The sequence below is a fragment of the Drosophila miranda genome, chromosome 4 (genome assembly GCF_003369915.1).
Source record: "Drosophila miranda strain MSH22 chromosome 4, D.miranda_PacBio2.1, whole genome shotgun sequence".
NCBI lineage: Eukaryota > Metazoa > Arthropoda > Insecta > Diptera > Drosophilidae > Drosophila > Drosophila miranda.
This window is the reverse complement of record NC_046677.1, coordinates 3804958-3821789: the sequence shown is the minus strand read 5'-3', so window position 1 is coordinate 3821789 and position 16832 is coordinate 3804958. Positions and strand designations below refer to the sequence as shown.

Genomic DNA, 16832 nt, shown 5'->3' with positions numbered 1-16832 from the left:
TTGGTCTTTTAACATTAAGAAAAGCAAAGAGCATGGATGAAGGTCCAAATAAAAACGGGCGGGAACGTTGTCACCTCCTGACCAGACAACTCTGTCGGTCTCTTTTGTATTGATTGCATTTATCCACCGCCGCTTCTACTTTCGTGTTATCGCATCCAGGTGCACGGCGACTTCCGATGGGACTGGCTTCCATTTCGCCTCTTTGCTGCCTTTTAGTTTTATTCGTTTAACATCAATCAACTGAGTGGTGTTACGGACTGGCCCCATTAGTTTGGATTTTCCAAGCAATACTGAAAGTAAGTCAACTAAATTTATTCAAAAACTACACTAAGCCTTTAAAAAACAATTTTTGTTTAGATTCACGCTTAAATTCAAAGTTTGCCATGCTAAAACTCAGGGACATTATATATTTCGTTCTCCTCACCGCAATACACGTCTGTGCAGTGGTCCAGCCCACGGTTGAGGTTAATGCTAAACTCAATTGGAGCAGCTCGAACGTGGACCGTAGCCTGCGGCTGAACGTTGGTTACCAGTACAAGCCCTTGATGCTGACCCGGTCCATGATGTACTCTCTGCTGACGATGATTGCGCTGTGGCATGGGCGCCATCGAGATGCAGTGAAGCGGGCGGAGAAGAGGCGGGAGGAGCTCGAGAGGCGGGCACGGCGGGGAAGCATTCTCATTAGATCCTATTCCAGCCAGCTGGAAAGCGCGCGGCAGATAATGAACGAGTGGGTGCGCTGGCAAAAGGAGGCGTCCTCATTGGACCTCCAAGACGACGAGGCTGCGCTCGACGTGGAGCTGAATCAGTCGGAGGGCTCCTATTTTCCTTGGAGGAAGTTCCTCCTCATTGCCCTGCCCTGGACGCTGACGTTTGTCGTCGCCGGAATGTTCAACTACGGCCGGCTTTATCTGGTCATCCAGAACTTTAGCCTCACCCACTGGCAGACGGTCATGCTTTATGCGAAGATCCAGATGCTCTTCCTGCACCGCATGATTGAGGTGTCCTTGGCTTCCTACTGGCGGCAGTTTCCCGTCACTGTGGACAACTACATCAGCCTCGAGACGCATCTGCTGGCAACGAAATGAGCTCTGTTCCCACACATATCCAGCCTCCAATCAGAACTCGATTCATGTACTGTTAGGCCTATGCTAGTCCCTCCGCCCAACCCAAAAAAAGACCCCTTTGCCATAAATAAAAGGCGTTTCGAATCAACAACAAGCAAACTTTGGCAAATATTTCAAAATATTTTGTCGATCCGAGTAATATCGGTATTTTTGGGATATCGGTAATATCGATAGCATTGCATCTTTTGCACGAAACTATCGAGCCAAAGCAACAAATAAAGACAAATAGCAAATGTTTTGATAAGAGCCATTGATTCGTAATTGAAATTGAAAATGGCAGAAAAGCTGCCAGCCAATAGCGTAAGTGGAAAGAGAGTGTGGGTGCACTGAAACAATACCTGTCTCTTGTCTAGGACTCTGGAACGGAGAGCACCGAGGAGGAGGAAGAAGTTGAGCCCAAATTCAAGTACCAGCGCATAGCCAACGATCTCAAGAATATACTCAACGCAGATGTGGTCACATGCACTGCTGTGCATTCCAAGGTTGGCAAAATTCCCCTTCCCTTCCCAAAGTTCCACGGGTCTTCCCTACTAAAGAGATTGCAGTTTCTTATATTTGGCACGTTTCGTGGACGCGTCTACCTGCTGGATCACCAAGGAAACTCGGTCGAGTCGAATCTGAGCAGCACCGAGCAGCACACGCACAAAGTGGCAGTTAACCAGGTCGACGTCGACCCAAAGGGCGAGTATGTTGCCACATGCTCCGACGATGGCAAGGTGAGTCATTTTGTTGTATGGTGGGTGGTTGCGGCAATCAAACACAGGCATTTTTTCGCAGGTCAACATAACGGGGCTCTTCAGCTGCGAGAACAATCAGAATCTTAGTTTTGGAAAATGCATCAAAGTTGTGGCCTTAGATCCGGATCCAAAGTCTCGCGTCAGACGGTTCATAGTGGGTATGTTCAGTCCACATTTGTGGATCCAAGATCTGTTCTAACTGACTCACCCTAGGCGAGGACAAACTCACCCTATATGAGCGCAATCTCCTCAAGAAGCTGAAACCCACCGAGCTGTGTGCAGTCGAAGGCAGCGTCTTGTCGATTTGTTGGCAGGGGAACTTTGTGGCCTGGGCAAGCCACCTCGGCGTTCGCGTCTATGATTTAAGTGAGAAGTGCTCTTTAGGATTGATGAAATGGGAAGTTCCTTCGCAGGCGCGGCTCGAAAACTTTCGCTGCCACTTGCGCTGGTCCAATGAGCACACATTGCTCATTGGCTGGGTGGACACCATCAGGATTTGTGTGATACGCAAGCGGAATGGGATTGAAGCCGCGTCTAGCAATTTACCGGGCTATGTTGTGGATCCCGGTAGGTACAGTGAACTTATGCAGCTATATTTAGTCGTATCTATTCTTTATTGCATTACAGTCTCGACATTTCAAACTACTTTCTATATTTGTGGACTGGCCCCACTGGCGTCAAACCAATTAGTGGTACTTGGCTACCGTAAAGAGCGCAGTGCAACCTACAAAGCGCTTCGACCCGTGCTGTGCGTCATTGAGTACAAGATGAATAGCAGCGAAGAGATCTGCACAGACAGTCTGACGCTCCGTGGCTTCGAGGAGTACACTGTCAACGACTACAGTCTAGGCTGCATAATTGAGGAGAATCGGTATTTTATTGTGGCTCCCAAGGATATTGTGGTGGCGAGTCTTATAGAAACGGACGATCGTGTTGAGTGGCTGATTAAGCACAGGTAAATAATTCCTATTCATTGATTGCCTTAAGCCATACGCCATCATACGCCAGTCTTACGGTCCTACGGCTAGACAACTATGCTGTCGCAGCATTTATCCGAGGTCCGCGTCCAGTCATAGTAGTACGCCAGTAGGGTGCTTGGGCCAATTCCGCTACAATGTTGGCCGTGGTAGATTTCTCTCATCATTTCCTCAGTCCGCTTGTGCAAGAGCAAGTGATACGTTTGACACTTGCGGGCCATGTAAGCAGTATCAAACCGAGGATCGTGCCGCCGATAAACGTGCCGCAGCGGGGATAGCCAGGTGCCAACCGACACATCTTCCGAAACGTACGTGGAGAGCAGCTGAGAATTATTAACGACATGCTCGCAGAGCTTTCGGGAGAGCACATATCCACCACCCAGAGCATAGGGTAAATAGCTTTTGCTCAGATAATAATTAGTCTCCTTCCAGGGACCTTTTCTCTTGACCACTGCGCGCCCGTTGAAGTAGCCCCAATAGAGCTGCGGCAGGGGCTCGTGCCCGTATTCTGGTGTCTTGCGCAGCATCTTGCGATCGTAGGAAATCAGCTCATTGAGCAAATGGTCCAATTTAACGTACGTATCGTCGTCTACTTTGAGCAGATAGGAGAAATTGAAGTGATGCGTCACTCCATCCAGGGCCTGCAGCAATTTCTCTGTGAGATTGCCGTAAGTGTCTGCCAGCCGTGGGAGCAGTAGGAGATCTTTGTGTTGCACCTGCTCACTTATCAACTCAGACTTCAGACCGCTGGGTATCTGCTCAGTGCCGATCGCGAAGAGGTGCTTTACTTTAATCTTCCGCTGGGTTCTTTGTGACCCCTTGCTAGATAGGCTCTCCTGCCAGCTTATAAATTTCCTTAAGCGGACTGCTTGTTGGGCAACCAATTCCATTTGCAAGTGCCCATTAGGGCCATAGGTAGGTAAATAGATATGATCTTCGGGATAGTATGGCTGCTGCAGAGGCTGCACCAATCGAAGCCAGGTCTCTCGAATGCCATTCCGCTGCTCCACATTGCGGGGGCCGCTCAGCACTAGCACTATGAGAAACAGATCCGGGTGCGGCTCCAATTTAGGCACTCCACTCCGGTGGGACGGGCATTTGTCCACTGAACTCAGTATTTTTGTAATAAAACTGCCAAAAAAGAAGGCAGTAATGGCAGTGAAAAGGGTCACAAGATTGTTTAAGCGCCGCATATTTTTGGTGGACACTCGTCGTGTTACGTTTTTTGTGGATCACGACGAGGACAATACAGCTAATAAATATATTTCTTAAGGCCTGTGCTGTTCGTTGATTCTATTTACTTTCTGCACGCTTTAATTACATATTACATTCCAACAGTAAATTCGAGGAGGCTATCGACCTGATATCGACACATGGCGGCAGCTTGCCAATTCTTTCAGTTGCCAGGTGCGTCCTAATATTTCTATATATATCTTAACACAATAATTTGTTTAACATGGCTGAAATATATATTACTTGAATTTATTGTTAAACAATAACAAACAAAATAACCTAACAAAATATCGATAGTAATATGTAATCGATGAAACGCAAATTTGAGCATTAATAACCGAAACGAAAATAACTGCTAAGAAAGCTATATTTCTTTTAACTTAACTTCCAACCGCAATATCTGATTTCACAGGTTGTATATAAACCACCTGCTGACGCTCAAACAATACGAAGATGCTGCCAAACTTTGCCTGCGAATGCTAGGCAACAATAAAGCGCTTTGGGAAGAGGAGGTCTTCAAGTTTGTCAAATGTCAACAATTGCGCTCTGTTAGTGCCTACTTGCCGACCTCCGAGGACTGCAAATTGGATCCCCATGTCTATGAAATGGTTTTGTACGAGTTTCTGAAGTTTGACGCCAAGGGGTTTCTGAACCTGATCAAGGAATGGCCGCCGCAGCTCTACGACGGGTTGGCGGTGATAAATGCCATACATGACAACTTTCGCAAACAGAATGCGAACGAATTGCTAGAATCGCTTGCCCTCCTCTACTCGTATCAAGGGGACTTCGAGAGCGCCTTGCGGATGTATTTAAAGTAAGTACTTCGATTATTAACGGATAACGGATACCCAGTCAATATTTTGGTTTGAAGATTACAGAACAAGGATGTTTTTGAATTAATACGTCGCTATGAGCTCTACGATGTAATTTCTAAGTTAATCATTCCACTCATTCACTTGGATCGCGAGAGAGCCTTCAAGATATTACTGGACAAAAAAAAAATAAAGCCTGAAGTCGTCGTGCAGCAGCTAGAACAGAATCAGGAGTACCTATACTGGGTATACATCCTATATATATATATATATAAACCTCAAAACAGAAGAATAACCACTCTTGCCATTTTTTAGTTCTTGGACGACCTACATAAGATCGACAGCAGCAATGTATTTCAACGAAAATTAGTAGAGTTGTATGCAAAATACGATCGGTCGAAACTATTGCCCTTCCTACGACGTTCCAAGGAATATGTCATACAGGATGCGTTGGCCATTTGCAAGCGCGAAGGTTTCTACCCGGAAATGGTCTACTTGCTTGGCTGCATGGGCGGAGTAGAAGCTGTAGAAGCCCTTAATATTATCATTCACAGTGTACGATATACCTACTACAAAAGTTTAAATACAACGTTTGATCGAGGATTTTCTTTTTCAGATGAACGACATTGAAATGGCTATTGAGTTTTGCAAGGAGCACAATGACAATGATCTGTGGAATGTGCTTATTGATGAGTCCACAAAGCAGCCCGAAATAGTGACGAAGGTCTTGGACGGCATTGTCGGTTAGTTATTCAATTACACCTAATTTTCTTCTCAAAATGTACCATCTCAACTCGTTTCTTCTCTTTTAGACTATGTGAATCCGGAGATAGTAGTTAGTAAAATAAAACTTGGACAGACCATACCAAATCTGCGTAAATCGGTAATTAAAATGCTCTGGCACTACAACAGCCAAAAGGAGGTGCTCTGCACGTCCCATGAGATTCAACTGGACGACTATTTTGACAGCCATTCAGAAGTGGTTGCCTTTCGGCGACGTGCCCAGCATGTAACCTACGACCACCACTGTCCTCAATGCCATCGTCCAGTTCTGATGAAAAGCACGTCCCACCGCAATGGCCTAGTTGCATTCAAATGTGGTCATATCTACCACCAGTTGTGTATTCCCGGTAGTACCACCAGTGGGCAATGCGGCGAGTGCAATATGGGGAACAGTGATCGAAGCGAGGAGGAGTAGTCCGGACGTGGATGTTTTACCATCCCATTCTCCTAATCTTCAGGATGCATTTTTCCACTGTTAGCTTTAAGATTTGCGTGATTGTTTATTTATTGCTTTTATTTAAAATAAATATTGAATTTGACACCGATTCTACTTTAGTTTCGAATGGAAAAAGCCATTTGTACTAAAACGTATTAATTCGTTATCGAATCCCCGAACAAATAAAAACAACTTTCTGCCGTTTTCCATAATAGAAACAACTTGCGGCATTTAACGTGACACAGACACATTGGCAATTGTTTCTCACTACAATTTTTATTTCTTTTTCACACCAATACGAACTGCAACAGGTGATAAGCGCACCTAGGCCTCAGTCTCGGACTGAAGCTTGGCCACATAGGCGGCCTTGTGGGCGGCAATCTTAGTCTTGCGCTGCTCGTTTGTGAGTTTCTTAGCATTCCACCTCTTCTTCGTAACGCCAGATGTCTTTTTGGCGGCGACCTTGTGGGTAGGGTCGTTACGAATGGCCTGGTGGGCTTTTTTATAGATATCTTCAAGCTGCAAGAAATGCACATAATTAGCAAAACAAAATCAAATATCCTTCTATTGGAGTGAAATGTGCAACCATAACAGGAAGTGCGATCCATTGAAGGGATTTAACTTCGAACACAGGTCACTGGGCTTTCATGTGGTCCACTTTTGGCACAGCCAGCGTTGTGGGTGACAGAACGCAGCAGTAATTTTGAAAATGGACGTAGACCTAGAAGTATCTTTTTACTTACATCATCAGCACGGATGCCCAGTTTGATGTAACGGCTGAACTGGCGCTTGAAGCTCTCCTCGTCTTCCTCCTCCAGAGTGCGCATGTAGTCGGCAACATGCTGACCGAATATGTGAGCGCGATGCACATCAGCATTGAAGCTCTTGGTCTCTGCAGAGTAGCCGGGGAAACGCTTCACAGAGTGTGGAATGTTCAGTCCACCATCAACAGCGCCCTTCATGGCACCGAACACACGAGCTCCAGTTGTGGTGCGCGCCAAGCCGACATCCAAGAAGCAACGGAAAGCACCAGGTCCATCGTCGACTGGTTCCACGTTGAACTCCTCTCCCGTCACTTCAGTGCAGCCGGCATACAGCGAGTCCAGGCCCAACTTGTTCAGCACACGGCGGGCAACCAGAAGGCCAGTGCAGTATGCAGCGGCATAGTTAGTCAAACCGACCTAAAATAATAACAATATAAAACATATGATTATTTACCCGACTTTGATCTTGAATCAAATTTCGCTATTCCACTCACCTTAATGCCATACTTCGGCAACTCGTGCGAGTAAGCGGCACACACAACGCGGTCACCCTCAATGCGAGCATATGCGATCTGGACAGTGATGTCCTTGTTGGAGAGACGCACAATCAAACGGTACTTGGGCGTGTTGTACTTGTTCTTATCCTGGAACGTCAAGCGCTTCCTGGCATAGTAATCGGTCTTACCCTCACGACGCCTGCGGAATTTAACCTGGTAGCGCTTGAAGTACTGCTTGTTCTTGACTACCTTAACGAAACCCTGCAATAGGCGAAACAAACAGAAACACAGAAAACTCAAGTTAGTCTCGACGCAAAAACTAATCCAACGAATATCGCGGCATCTTCAAGCTCTTTCAAAAAGTTTAAAGGTTTTTAGATAGCACACAAACTGATTTAGGCATTTATTCTGATATAGGACTGAAAATGCTCACCATTTTTCACTTTTTAATGAAAATTTAACACCGAAAACACGATGTCTTACACGAAGGTGAAAAAGAAAAGGAAGGAGCAGTGTGACCACTTGGTCTGAACTTTAGAAAAAATACCAAAATATACCATCTCTTTTGTGAGATATACCGCAAAAATATAACGAGTAATGTACCGAACTGGCTGGAGGTCGACCTGGACGGATCCTGCTGCTCCTGCACCTTTTTCACCAGCAATGAGCCCCCGCCAAAGCTCACAAAAAAAGATGACACTACTTGGCGAGCAGAGATCGGCAAAGAATGCCTAGAAGAGCAGAAGGAGCATCACAGAAAGAAGGAGGAACGTGATGAAAGGCAGGAAAAGCTCGTCCAAACACAATTTTAAAATAATCTGTTGGTAGTGTTAAGAAATAAAAATTAAATAAGTTTTTAATTTTCATTACGGTCCACACAATATTCTGACTGATTAACTTTCCTGGCTTTTGTTTTTTTTTTAGGTCAGATACTTAGTCAAGCATCTCATCCTCGTCAAAGTTATAGTCATCATCATTATTTATTTGCGGCAACATTATTAGTTGGTGCAAGAATATGTTTTGCTGTTGAACCACAAGGTTACAAGGTTTTCCAGTTCCGAAATTTTCCCAGTTATATCCATCTGGGATGTTCCTAAGCCACACCACCGATCATACAGTATATAGTTCAGTTCATACTAGAAACCGTCACACGATGGGTTACCAGTTTGAATACCCCAGAGACTTCGGCTCTGGCGTTCGGGTGCTGACGCGTCATCATGAGAGAGCGCAGAGAGAACATCTTTGCATGTGTTAGTACACACGCAATATGTTTCGACAAAAATATGCGTTTGTATGCTTTTTTCGTTTTCATTCGTTTTCTGTTTTCTGTTGTGCCTCCAGCATATTTGAATGTGTGCACACGATTCTCACGTACTTTGCGTGTGTATGTTCTCGTATTGCTGGCCGCTAGAACTGAAATTAAAGTTTGGGTCTTGTTTTGGATCTTTTGATGAGCTGACCTACCGCCACAAAATAAATGAAGAATGGGCAGGGGGTCGGGGTATGGTACACTAGGGCGCGGAAAATAAAATAAAAGCTGTTATTTGTTTGATTTGTATTACAAAATATAAAATATTACAATAATATAATTACACATTTATTTCCTTGTTTTACACAGGTTGATTATAAATTATACAAATTATGTAAACGCCGTCGGTTATCGACTTCTTTGTTTATTATAACTAAAATAATGATGTATCTAAATAATGAAATTGGTTTTACATATATTTCAAATCAATTGTCAATAGCGCGCTTTCCGATGGGAATGTGCAAAGCAAAAAAGTACATAGATGCGTGTCGCACCATGAATACTCTCATGGACAATACCCAACAATTTTCTAATTAAATTATGAATCATCTTATGTACATACATACATATGTACGTAAATATATCAGATTATTACATTCGTATATTGCCAATGACAAGTACATTAAATTTCCGCGGAAGATTTATTAATTTTTTTTCTTTTTAATGGATGGTTCAACAGCAAAATATGCGAACAGCCCGATAGCAGCAACAGTTCTGGTGATTTTAATCAGTCAGCAGAACAGATACGATCTGCAATCGCAAAATATTGTTTAGACCGTAATGCAAATTATAAACTTATTAATTTTTGTTTCTCAGCACTTCCAATAAATCCAGGAGTCTAAACCCTATACAAAAACATGGCTCTGAAGAAGTACAAATGCAGTCGATGCTCATTGCAAGGCTTAAAATGTGATGATTATATTTGTACTTTCTAGATTTAATATAATTTTTCAGTCTAGCAAAGCTGTTATTTGAAATACTTATATATAGGGAGTACTGACTTAAATTAAATAGATCCAAGCATTTCGTAGAGTTGAGTATACAATTAAAGAAAAGGTTGCCCTTTAATGAGAAGGTTTTTAAACTTCTTTCATTCTTAAACCCAGAAGACATAGTCTATGGTAAATTATCAGATGTGCATGACCTGTATAAAAAATTTCCTCAACTTATTAAAGATCCGCAGTAAATCGATCATGAATTTGTCCTCTTAAAAAATTATGAGGTTCTTTTTAGTTTATTAAAAACACAAAAGTCCTGGCCATTTCTGGTATACATTGGGACAAATAAAAGATTTCAAAAATTAATTAAAATATAAAAAAATTGCAAAATTTGCAGAAGTATTGCTTATAAGAATTTCTCGGAAGTGAACTTAATCAAAACAAACACAGAAATAGATTTGGGAATATAAATGTTTCAAGCCTTTTGCATGTGAGACAAGGTATATTTAGTCGCTGCCAGTAACCCCGCTTATATTTCAAAAGGTAATCGCGAAGCATAATACTATTTGCAAATTCTTCTTGAAGATCCATCTCTTTACTTAGGCTAGGTTAGGTTTAGGCGGTAGCCTGGGGGAGCGATAAAACCCCCCCAAGCTCACTTGGACCTGTAAAAAGGTCCGTTGTGATGCCGCATGGACGTGTGCCCCTTCTCAATGCCTAAAAACCGTGGGGAACAAGCTGTTGCAAATTAAGGGCAGTCCCATCCGGAGGCTTGGATGAATTTACACAAGGTCCCAGGTTTGATTTTGGAAAGGTCCGAAATGTGTCCGATGAGCGCTTTTTGGATCGATGAGGCCATATCGATCTCGAGACTTTACAGGAGATGGTTTGCCCTTTGCCTTTTGCTCGAATATTCCGTGCGTAAGAAGCCTACACGTAGCCAAAGGCACCGCTACCTGCTCCCTCTCTGATAAGAGAGGAATTGTAGTGACATGCCTGGCCAGCTCGTCGGTGCCATCATTCCCCAATATGTCCCTATGTCCGGGGACCCACGTAAGAAAGATATCTAGCTGCTCTGCGATCTCTTGCAGAGACTGTCGTTGAATTTGACGATAGTGAGCCTAGCGCTTTGATAGCTGCTTGGCTGTCCGAGAAAATGCTCACCACGTGAGTATCTAGGGATAGTTTGGAGGCGATACAGATGGCCTCTTTGATTGGCTCAACCTCCGCTTGGAGCGCACTACAGTGATCCGGAAGCCTGAAGCAATGAATGATGTTAGTAGCTCGTTAGTAGACTCCGCCACCCACGCCGCCGTCTAACTTTGAGCCATCAGTGTAAAAGTGGACCGCGTTTGCTGGTCCCGGTTCGCCCATCTCCCAGTCCTCCCTAGGTGGGAGGATTGATACCTGGAAAGGCGACGAGAGGTGGCCCCTAGGGGTACAGTAATCTGTCCTCTCTGGTAATTACGGTAGTCTTGTCAGGATTCCCGAGTGACCAAACGCGGATGCTTTCCATAGTTTGGCTTCCCTCATTCTGAGGGCGGAGAGTGTTGCAACCTTATCGGGCTTATTTTTCTTTGTCAATTTTAAATATTGCCATAAAAGAATAATATTAAAAAATATGCCATAATATTCGCATATACACTCCCCGACACTTGAAAACATTTGATGAAAATTTAAATTCACCGTTTCTTTGGATTGTGCTGGAAATATTTGTTCCTTAAATGTACATTTTTAGTGTGTCGGGCAGTGTATATATATATTTGATTTATATTATAATTATTTTTTTTATTAAACATGCTCTTTTCAAATGGTTAAAAAATTGTATTTCTAATGGCAGTATATTGCGATTCCAATCGCAATCGAATATTAGTTCCACAGTCCGACCCATCTCCGCCTTGCGTACCATATAAACGTTCAGTTTCACATTGAAATTTCTGTTGAATGTTTAAATATTAGCCGAGGTGTATTAAAGTGAATATAAGAAATATATTCAAATTAAAGTATACAAATTACCATAACTTGATTTAATATTGTAGAATCTCTCTCAGTATCCAATTGATCCATATTTAAAAGTAGATGGCGCTTGAAATAGTAAATGGCAGAGGGATCGTCACATTGAAGTGTTAGAGGTACATTAATTTCGTCCCTATCCTCTGTATTCCTCTGTAGGCAAAGCTTGATATCTATAAAATATAGTTCTAAGAGAGATTTCTTAAAATTACCAGCCGCATTGAACAGATTTGCCGTTTGCTTCAGAGTGAAATCATTAGGTACTCGAATCTTTTGACAAATCGTTGGACCTTTCTTTTTATTGAATATCGGTAGTTGATTATCGGACCGTACGTTTATGTCCGACACAATCACACTTCCGCCAAAAAGGGCGCTGTATGTGGACGGATTTTCTTCAACAAAAATGGGTAGAAGCACAGCACTCAATTGACCATGCAATTCAATAAAAGCAAGCAACTGCAGTGTAAAATCAGGCAGACGTTCGTTTCTTAGCTTTCTCAAAGAAACTATTAAATTACACCTTCTATTTAAAAGAAGATCTGCTGGCAATACATGAACATGGGCCTGATGGTCATAATACACCAATAGCTGCCAGTGGGTGCTATGCATTAGCTGTTCACAGCTGCCAAGACTTAATTTGAAAATGGCATAAACGCAAGAACTATGAATACCCAACTCCTGAGCTGCTTGCACGAGCATAACAGCGTCTGGACAAAGAGGTATCTGCCGATGAAATTCTAATGAAGCCTTGCAGCCTCCAAGAATCCATTTCCTATTTCTGCCCACCGCTACCAGTTGCTGTTTTTGATACTCCTTCTGTATGGCCAACTGCAAAAGGACTGGCTGCCTTTCATATTTCTCCAACTCATGGGTATTTTGTCGCAGTCGCTGTATTGCTGCTGGCGTAAAATCACTCATCAAGGATGTAGTCTTCTTGGGCGCTTCCACATCGCCTCCACAAAAATCAATGCGGTAGAACATGTTGTTCTCACTGAGACATACCAATTGCTCGCTGTGGTTTTCCCAAGTGCAGGCCTGTATGCCGGGCACAGACTTGGCCGCGCTCTGAACAAGACACTCGTCTAGCTGGGCGTTATATTTAACTCTCAGCCGCACTAACTGCTCTCCATTGGTGTAATATAAGTCTCCGTTATCACTGGTGGCATCAAGGTCATAGTCCAGCCATTCCGAGCCTGTGTGATGCATCTGGCGCTGCTTAATGCCCAATAGTTTTGACACGTACCATATGTCCATGCTGCCGCTGCTCAGAATGACCAAACAGAGATTCTGGCGAGGCAGAATGCGTATAAAGTGAATGGAGGCAGCATAGACACAAAGTAGTTCAATGTGGTAGCCTGCCTCAGCCTGTGTATCGGAAGCCAAGGCAAATACATGTCCAGCTATGCTGAAAATATGTACATACTGCTGCTTGACCACGTTGTTGGCTCCAAACAAGCGCTGCATGAAATGTTCCGCCTCATCAGAGACTTTCAGTGTAGTCAAGGTGTATAAGTCGTTTTTCCAGTCGCACTGGAATATATTCTGTTCATCATAGGTTATATCGAAGGTGTGCTGCAGAGTACTTTCACCCGTCACCAAGCCAGGAAGATCCAGGTAGGTCTCCAGCAACAGGCGCTGCTCTCTCTCGCGAATCACGCTAAAGCCCTGATCTGTTGGGGCGAAGCATCTCACTCCAGTCAGCCAGCTAACAGAGTGGAAGGCTTTGATCGACCCAAAGCAATATATCTGGCCGTCCGACATTAGCAATATTGTATTATATTTCAGGGTGTGTATGCTGCGGAGATGGTTTCCTTTATTCGTTGGCAGTGGAATTCGTACTCTAGTCATTTTCACCTTGTTCGATCCTTTTGGTTTCTTGAAACGAAAATTTAGCAAATACAATTCGTTCCATGTAATAAACACAGACTTGCAGGAAGGCGCCGCACTGACGCTGATCAATCCACAAGCCCGGAAAAGAGTGTCATCTTCAATTGACCACTGCTCGTCGTCGCTTTGGCCCAAGGTAACTTTATTCTGGTCATGGCTACTTGTGGAGTCCATCTGGCAGTCTTAATTTAATTTGGATTTGGTCGCAGCTATTCTATATACTGCGTGCACTGTAACTCTCTATGATTGTTGTTATTATATTGATATATCGATATGGGTGATATCTTTTTATTTTTGATACCATATTTTCGGTGCGATATTTTGGTCGACGACTATATCACCATGCATCCCTTCCGGAGCAGCTTTCCGAATTTAACATGATCAAGATAAATCAAATTTTATAATCAAATTTACCAAAACTCCGTAACGTGTAATTTTTGCGGTAAAGTTGTGAGGACAAGTGGAAATACACCAAACTTTCGCGCATATAATAGGACTAGACATCACAGCGTTTTGGCGTATATGCAGAATCCTATATTGTTCTAATGTATAATATAATTTTGTGTATTTAAGAGGAGTTTTAAATTTGATATATCGACATGCGATATTTGTTGAGAAATTCATAGCCCCTGGTAGCCAATAAAAATCGGACAATCGCACAGAAATGGCATTCCGATAACTCACTCAATAATAAATAATATTTTATTTTGTTAATAATATAAATCTTAATATAACCATGAATAGCAATTGGTTGGCGTTGCGTCCACTAATGCGCGCCTATCAGCGACGCTTTGCCGCAAACCTGACCGACCACCAGGCGGCAATGATGGCGCGCGGTCTGCCCAAAAGGGAGAAACTGATTGGGGTCGAGGATATTATAGTCGTAGCGTCTGGAAAGGGGGGAGTGGGAAAAAGTACCGTTGCAGGTATGAGCGTAACATTGCATTTGAGAGATCGTAATGTCCTAATCAACTTGGTTTATTGCAGCTAACTTTGCCTGCAGTCTGGCGAAGTTGGGAAAGCGTGTGGGTCTGTTGGATGGAGACATTTTTGGTCCGAGCATTCCTCTTTTAATGAACGTGCACAGTGAGCCGCTATTGAATAGCCGGAACCTGATGATTCCGCCTCAAAATTACAACGTAAAGTGCTTGTCAATGGGCATGCTTATGCCACCCGATGAAGCCATCATTTGGCGCGGTCCACTAGTGATGTCAGCCGTGCAGCGACTACTCAAAGGAGCCGAATGGGGTCCGTTGGATGTTTTGGTCATAGACACTCCTCCAGGCACGGGAGATGTTCATCTCTCCCTAACCCAGCATACACCCATCACAGGTGTTATTCTGGTGTCCACTCCGCACGCCGCCGCTGTGGAGGTTACTCTGAGAGGTGCGAAGATGTTTGAAAAGTTAAAAGTTCCCATCTTTGGTCTGGTTGAGAACATGAGGTTCTCCATTTGCGACAACTGCAAGCAGCGCATAGAATTTTTTAAAGATGCTTCCTCCTCGAAGTCGCTTCCTGACAGGCTTATATCCTTACCACTTAACTCTCACATAGCCGAGTGCGGCGAGGAAGGAGTGCCTGTAGTTATAAAATACCCAGATACCGACTATTCCACACTCTTTACTCAACTGGCTGGACACATTTTACAAGTTATGGAGGAACGAAAGACCGCTTCAGGGCAAGATTCTAGACCCTAATGGCAATTATATGATAAACATGTTACAAAATCATTGAAAGACAAAGTTGTGCAATAGATTTATTTATTTTTCTTTAGTTTCTTCATTTTTTTCATGGTCTTTCGATGTGCGTATTTGTCTGTGCGTTGGATTACCTCATTGTACTTCCGCTTATTGAACTTCTGGAAGGCCTCGTCCTCCAGAAGTTGATCAACAAGTGACTTCTTGGCCTTCCTAGTGTTCTTTTCTTTGTAGTGATCTAATGCCGAATGTTGAACGGTACCTATCTGGAAGTATTTGGGTAGAACTTTTAAGTCGTTCTTCTTGTAGAACTGCTTGGGATTTAGGACCGATCGCATCTGAATGATTTTTAGTTCGTTTCGCATTTCTTCGGTGACTTCTGTAGCTGGCAGATCGAACCATCCGCTGCCTTTAGTTTTTGCACGTTCCGCCTAAAAAATTAGTTTTTTAGTATATGATATACTATACGTACTTCATATTTGAACTACTGGTCTATCAGATTACTAAAGACGTCGTCAATGTGGCTTCTGGCTCAAGCCTTAGCAACTGCTGTGTGGGTCGACAATAACTTTTTAGCGTTTCATTATATGGAAAGAATATTAGCCCAGCTCTAAACTATCTGCCTTGAACTTGACGACAGACAGCAGTCTAGCTCTATGGCTGTTGATGTCCCGTTGGCCTTACAGCCTCTACAACATGCTCCAACGTAGCAGCTAAGATTACAACGGATGAAACTGGAATAGCTAAAGTCTGCGATTTTGAGTCTTGTCACAGCAGTTGCCTCAAGCAGCGTGAGCCGAGCACTTGCTACGCCTATACGCGTAACTTCCGATGTCGAAAATTTCATCATTTGTATGTGCATAAATATTATTCACCTTCTTCGAACCACTTACTCTGTTCATTATAGCTTGTTTTCTCTTGCCGAGGGTAGGCAGAGCATTGCGCTGCTCCAGACCTGGATCCAAAGCTCGTCTCGACCTTATCATGTCCTTTTCCACATTTTCCATCCGAATGCTCACGTCCGGTTCACAGCTACAATCCAACTGTGTCCCCCGCTTCAGCGGGTATTTTTTGTGTTTGCTTGAATTATCCACCGCCGCTTCTACTTTCCGTGTTATCGCGTCCAGGTGCATGGCCACTTTTGATGGGGCTGGCTTTGTCCCAGCTAACGAAGAATGCACAACATTGCTAATATCTTTGCTGCTCAACTTAAGCCCAAAGAGTTCCGTTTCGCCTCTTGGCTGCTCGTCATCACTGCTCCCAGATTCGCCATCTGATAGCAAGAACCTGTCTTTATCTTTTGTATAAAAAACATTTGGTCCTTGCTTGCTCTGCAACTCCTGGTCGCCAGTTTTGTCCACTAAAAATATGGAGTCCATTTATTTTCGTTTCTCTTTTTTTTCACTTAATTAAAAAAGGCGCAAAACACATGGCGTGCATCTGTTTTTTTTTACTGAACATTGAATAAATACCAAATGTGAACATCAGCTATGGTATTTTGGTATAAAATGGCATAGTTCTGGCATATTGTGGTAATTTAAGGTATATTACAATAACAGGGCAGAATATAATAGCTTTAAAATTATCTCAGACTCAGACTGCTAGTTTCCAATGCATTATGG

At 43.3% G+C, this 16832-nt stretch overlaps 7 protein-coding genes and 1 non-coding gene across 14 annotated transcripts; 3 read left to right on the top strand and 5 right to left on the bottom strand.

The window, feature by feature from the left end:
* The first annotated feature begins 191 nt into the window (after positions 1–191).
* On the top strand, positions 192–1221 carry LOC108162391. Of its 2 annotated transcripts, none has more exons than XM_017297108.2 (2): positions 192–296; positions 358–1221. In XM_017297108.2, exon 2 carries the CDS (start codon positions 384–386, stop codon positions 1086–1088), a length of 705 nt encoding a protein of 234 aa, XP_017152597.1. In that variant the 5' UTR covers positions 192–296; positions 358–383; the 3' UTR covers positions 1089–1221. The 2 variants fall into 2 exon arrangements, with proteins under 2 accessions (XP_017152597.1, XP_033250039.1); XM_033394148.1 differs by lacking the exon at positions 192–296 and having other exon boundaries at positions 305–982; positions 1058–1221.
* Positions 1222–1337: 116 nt separating this feature from the next.
* LOC108162387 (vacuolar protein sorting-associated protein 41 homolog) lies at positions 1338–6420 on the top strand. Of its 2 annotated transcripts, XM_017297101.2 has the most exons (12): positions 1338–1427; positions 1481–1609; positions 1673–1843; positions 1905–2022; positions 2078–2431; positions 2492–2819; positions 4180–4248; positions 4487–4888; positions 4946–5132; positions 5202–5441; positions 5503–5629; positions 5699–6420. In XM_017297101.2, exons 1-12 carry the CDS (start codon positions 1401–1403, stop codon positions 6082–6084), a joined length of 2538 nt encoding a protein of 845 aa, XP_017152590.1. In that variant the 5' UTR covers positions 1338–1400; the 3' UTR covers positions 6085–6420. The 2 variants fall into 2 exon arrangements, with proteins under 2 accessions (XP_017152590.1, XP_033250038.1); XM_033394147.1 differs by lacking the exons at positions 1338–1427; positions 1481–1609 and having other exon boundaries at positions 1729–1843; positions 1891–2022.
* On the bottom strand, positions 2723–4359 carry LOC108162389 (beta-1,3-galactosyltransferase 6). The gene has a single exon (XM_017297106.2). The coding sequence runs from the start codon at positions 4032–4034 to the stop codon at positions 2889–2891; it is 1146 nt and encodes a 381-aa protein (XP_017152595.1). The 5' UTR covers positions 4035–4359; the 3' UTR covers positions 2723–2888.
* LOC108162390 (60S ribosomal protein L5) lies at positions 6336–7906 on the bottom strand. The gene is made up of 4 exons (XM_017297107.2): positions 7800–7906; positions 7364–7627; positions 6849–7286; positions 6336–6624 (listed from the first exon to the last, which is right to left on the bottom strand). The coding sequence occupies exons 1-4, from the start codon at positions 7800–7802 to the stop codon at positions 6430–6432; spliced, it is 900 nt and encodes a 299-aa protein (XP_017152596.1). The 5' UTR covers positions 7803–7906; the 3' UTR covers positions 6336–6429.
* Positions 7907–11340: 3434 nt separating this feature from the next.
* On the bottom strand, positions 11341–14096 carry LOC108161912. Of its 5 annotated transcripts, none has more exons than XM_017296322.2 (3): positions 13481–13571; positions 11630–13421; positions 11341–11550 (listed from the first exon to the last, which is right to left on the bottom strand). In XM_017296322.2, exons 2-3 carry the CDS (start codon positions 13385–13387, stop codon positions 11428–11430), a joined length of 1881 nt encoding a protein of 626 aa, XP_017151811.1. In that variant the 5' UTR covers positions 13388–13421; positions 13481–13571; the 3' UTR covers positions 11341–11427. The 5 variants fall into 5 exon arrangements, with proteins under 5 accessions (XP_017151811.1, XP_017151813.1, XP_017151810.1 ...); XM_017296324.2 differs by lacking the exon at positions 13481–13571 and having other exon boundaries at positions 11630–13156; positions 13210–13299; XM_017296321.2 differs by having other exon boundaries at positions 11630–14095.
* A 55-nt stretch (positions 14097–14151) lies between these two features.
* Positions 14152–15286, top strand: LOC108161917 (iron-sulfur protein NUBPL). The gene is made up of 2 exons (XM_017296331.2): positions 14152–14439; positions 14501–15286. Exons 1-2 carry the CDS (start codon positions 14250–14252, stop codon positions 15208–15210), a joined length of 900 nt encoding a protein of 299 aa, XP_017151820.1. The 5' UTR covers positions 14152–14249; the 3' UTR covers positions 15211–15286.
* On the bottom strand, positions 15244–16824 carry LOC108161918 (deoxynucleotidyltransferase terminal-interacting protein 2). The gene is made up of 2 exons (XM_017296333.2): positions 16104–16824; positions 15244–15641 (listed from the first exon to the last, which is right to left on the bottom strand). Exons 1-2 carry the CDS (start codon positions 16587–16589, stop codon positions 15270–15272), a joined length of 858 nt encoding a protein of 285 aa, XP_017151822.1. The 5' UTR covers positions 16590–16824; the 3' UTR covers positions 15244–15269.
* LOC117189210 lies at positions 15701–16001 on the bottom strand. Its single transcript, XR_004473266.1, has one exon. It is a non-coding gene; the product is annotated as a small nucleolar RNA U85 (small nucleolar RNA).
* Positions 16825–16832: the final 8 nt, after the last annotated feature.

Coding starts and splice junctions, on each gene's coding strand:
- LOC108162387 (XM_017297101.2), top strand. CDS start 1,401: ATGGCAGAAAAGCTGCCAGCCAATAGC. Junction 2,820..4,179: donor GAGTGGCTGATTAAGCACAG/GTAAATAATTCC, acceptor ACATTCCAACAG/TAAATTCGAGGAGGCTATCG. Junction 5,442..5,502: donor TTAATATTATCATTCACAGT/GTACGATATACC, acceptor TTTCTTTTTCAG/ATGAACGACATTGAAATGGC.
- LOC108162389 (XM_017297106.2), bottom strand. CDS start 4,034: ATGCGGCGCTTAAACAATCTTGTGACCCTTTTCACTGCCATTACTGCC.
- LOC108161918 (XM_017296333.2), bottom strand. CDS start 16,589: ATGGACTCCATATTTTTAGTGGACAAAACTGGCGACCAGGAGTTGCAG. Junction 15,642..16,103: donor AACAAGCTATAATGAACAGA/GTAAGTGGTTCG, acceptor CTAATTTTTTAG/GCGGAACGTGCAAAAACTAA.
- LOC108162391 (XM_017297108.2), top strand. CDS start 384: ATGCTAAAACTCAGGGACATTATATATTTCGTTCTCCTCACCGCAATA.
- LOC108161912 (XM_017296321.2), bottom strand. CDS start 13,687: ATGGACTCCACAAGTAGCCATGACCAGAATAAAGTTACCTTGGGCCAA. Junction 11,551..11,629: donor CAATATTAAATCAAGTTATG/GTAATTTGTATA, acceptor AACATTCAACAG/AAATTTCAATGTGAAACTGA.
- LOC108161917 (XM_017296331.2), top strand. CDS start 14,250: ATGAATAGCAATTGGTTGGCGTTGCGTCCACTAATGCGCGCCTATCAG. Junction 14,440..14,500: donor GGGAAAAAGTACCGTTGCAG/GTATGAGCGTAA, acceptor GGTTTATTGCAG/CTAACTTTGCCTGCAGTCTG.
- LOC108162390 (XM_017297107.2), bottom strand. Junction 7,287..7,363: donor TGCCGAAGTATGGCATTAAG/GTGAGTGGAATA, acceptor TTATTATTTTAG/GTCGGTTTGACTAACTATGC. Junction 6,625..6,848: donor TGGGCATCCGTGCTGATGAT/GTAAGTAAAAAG, acceptor CATTTCTTGCAG/CTTGAAGATATCTATAAAAA.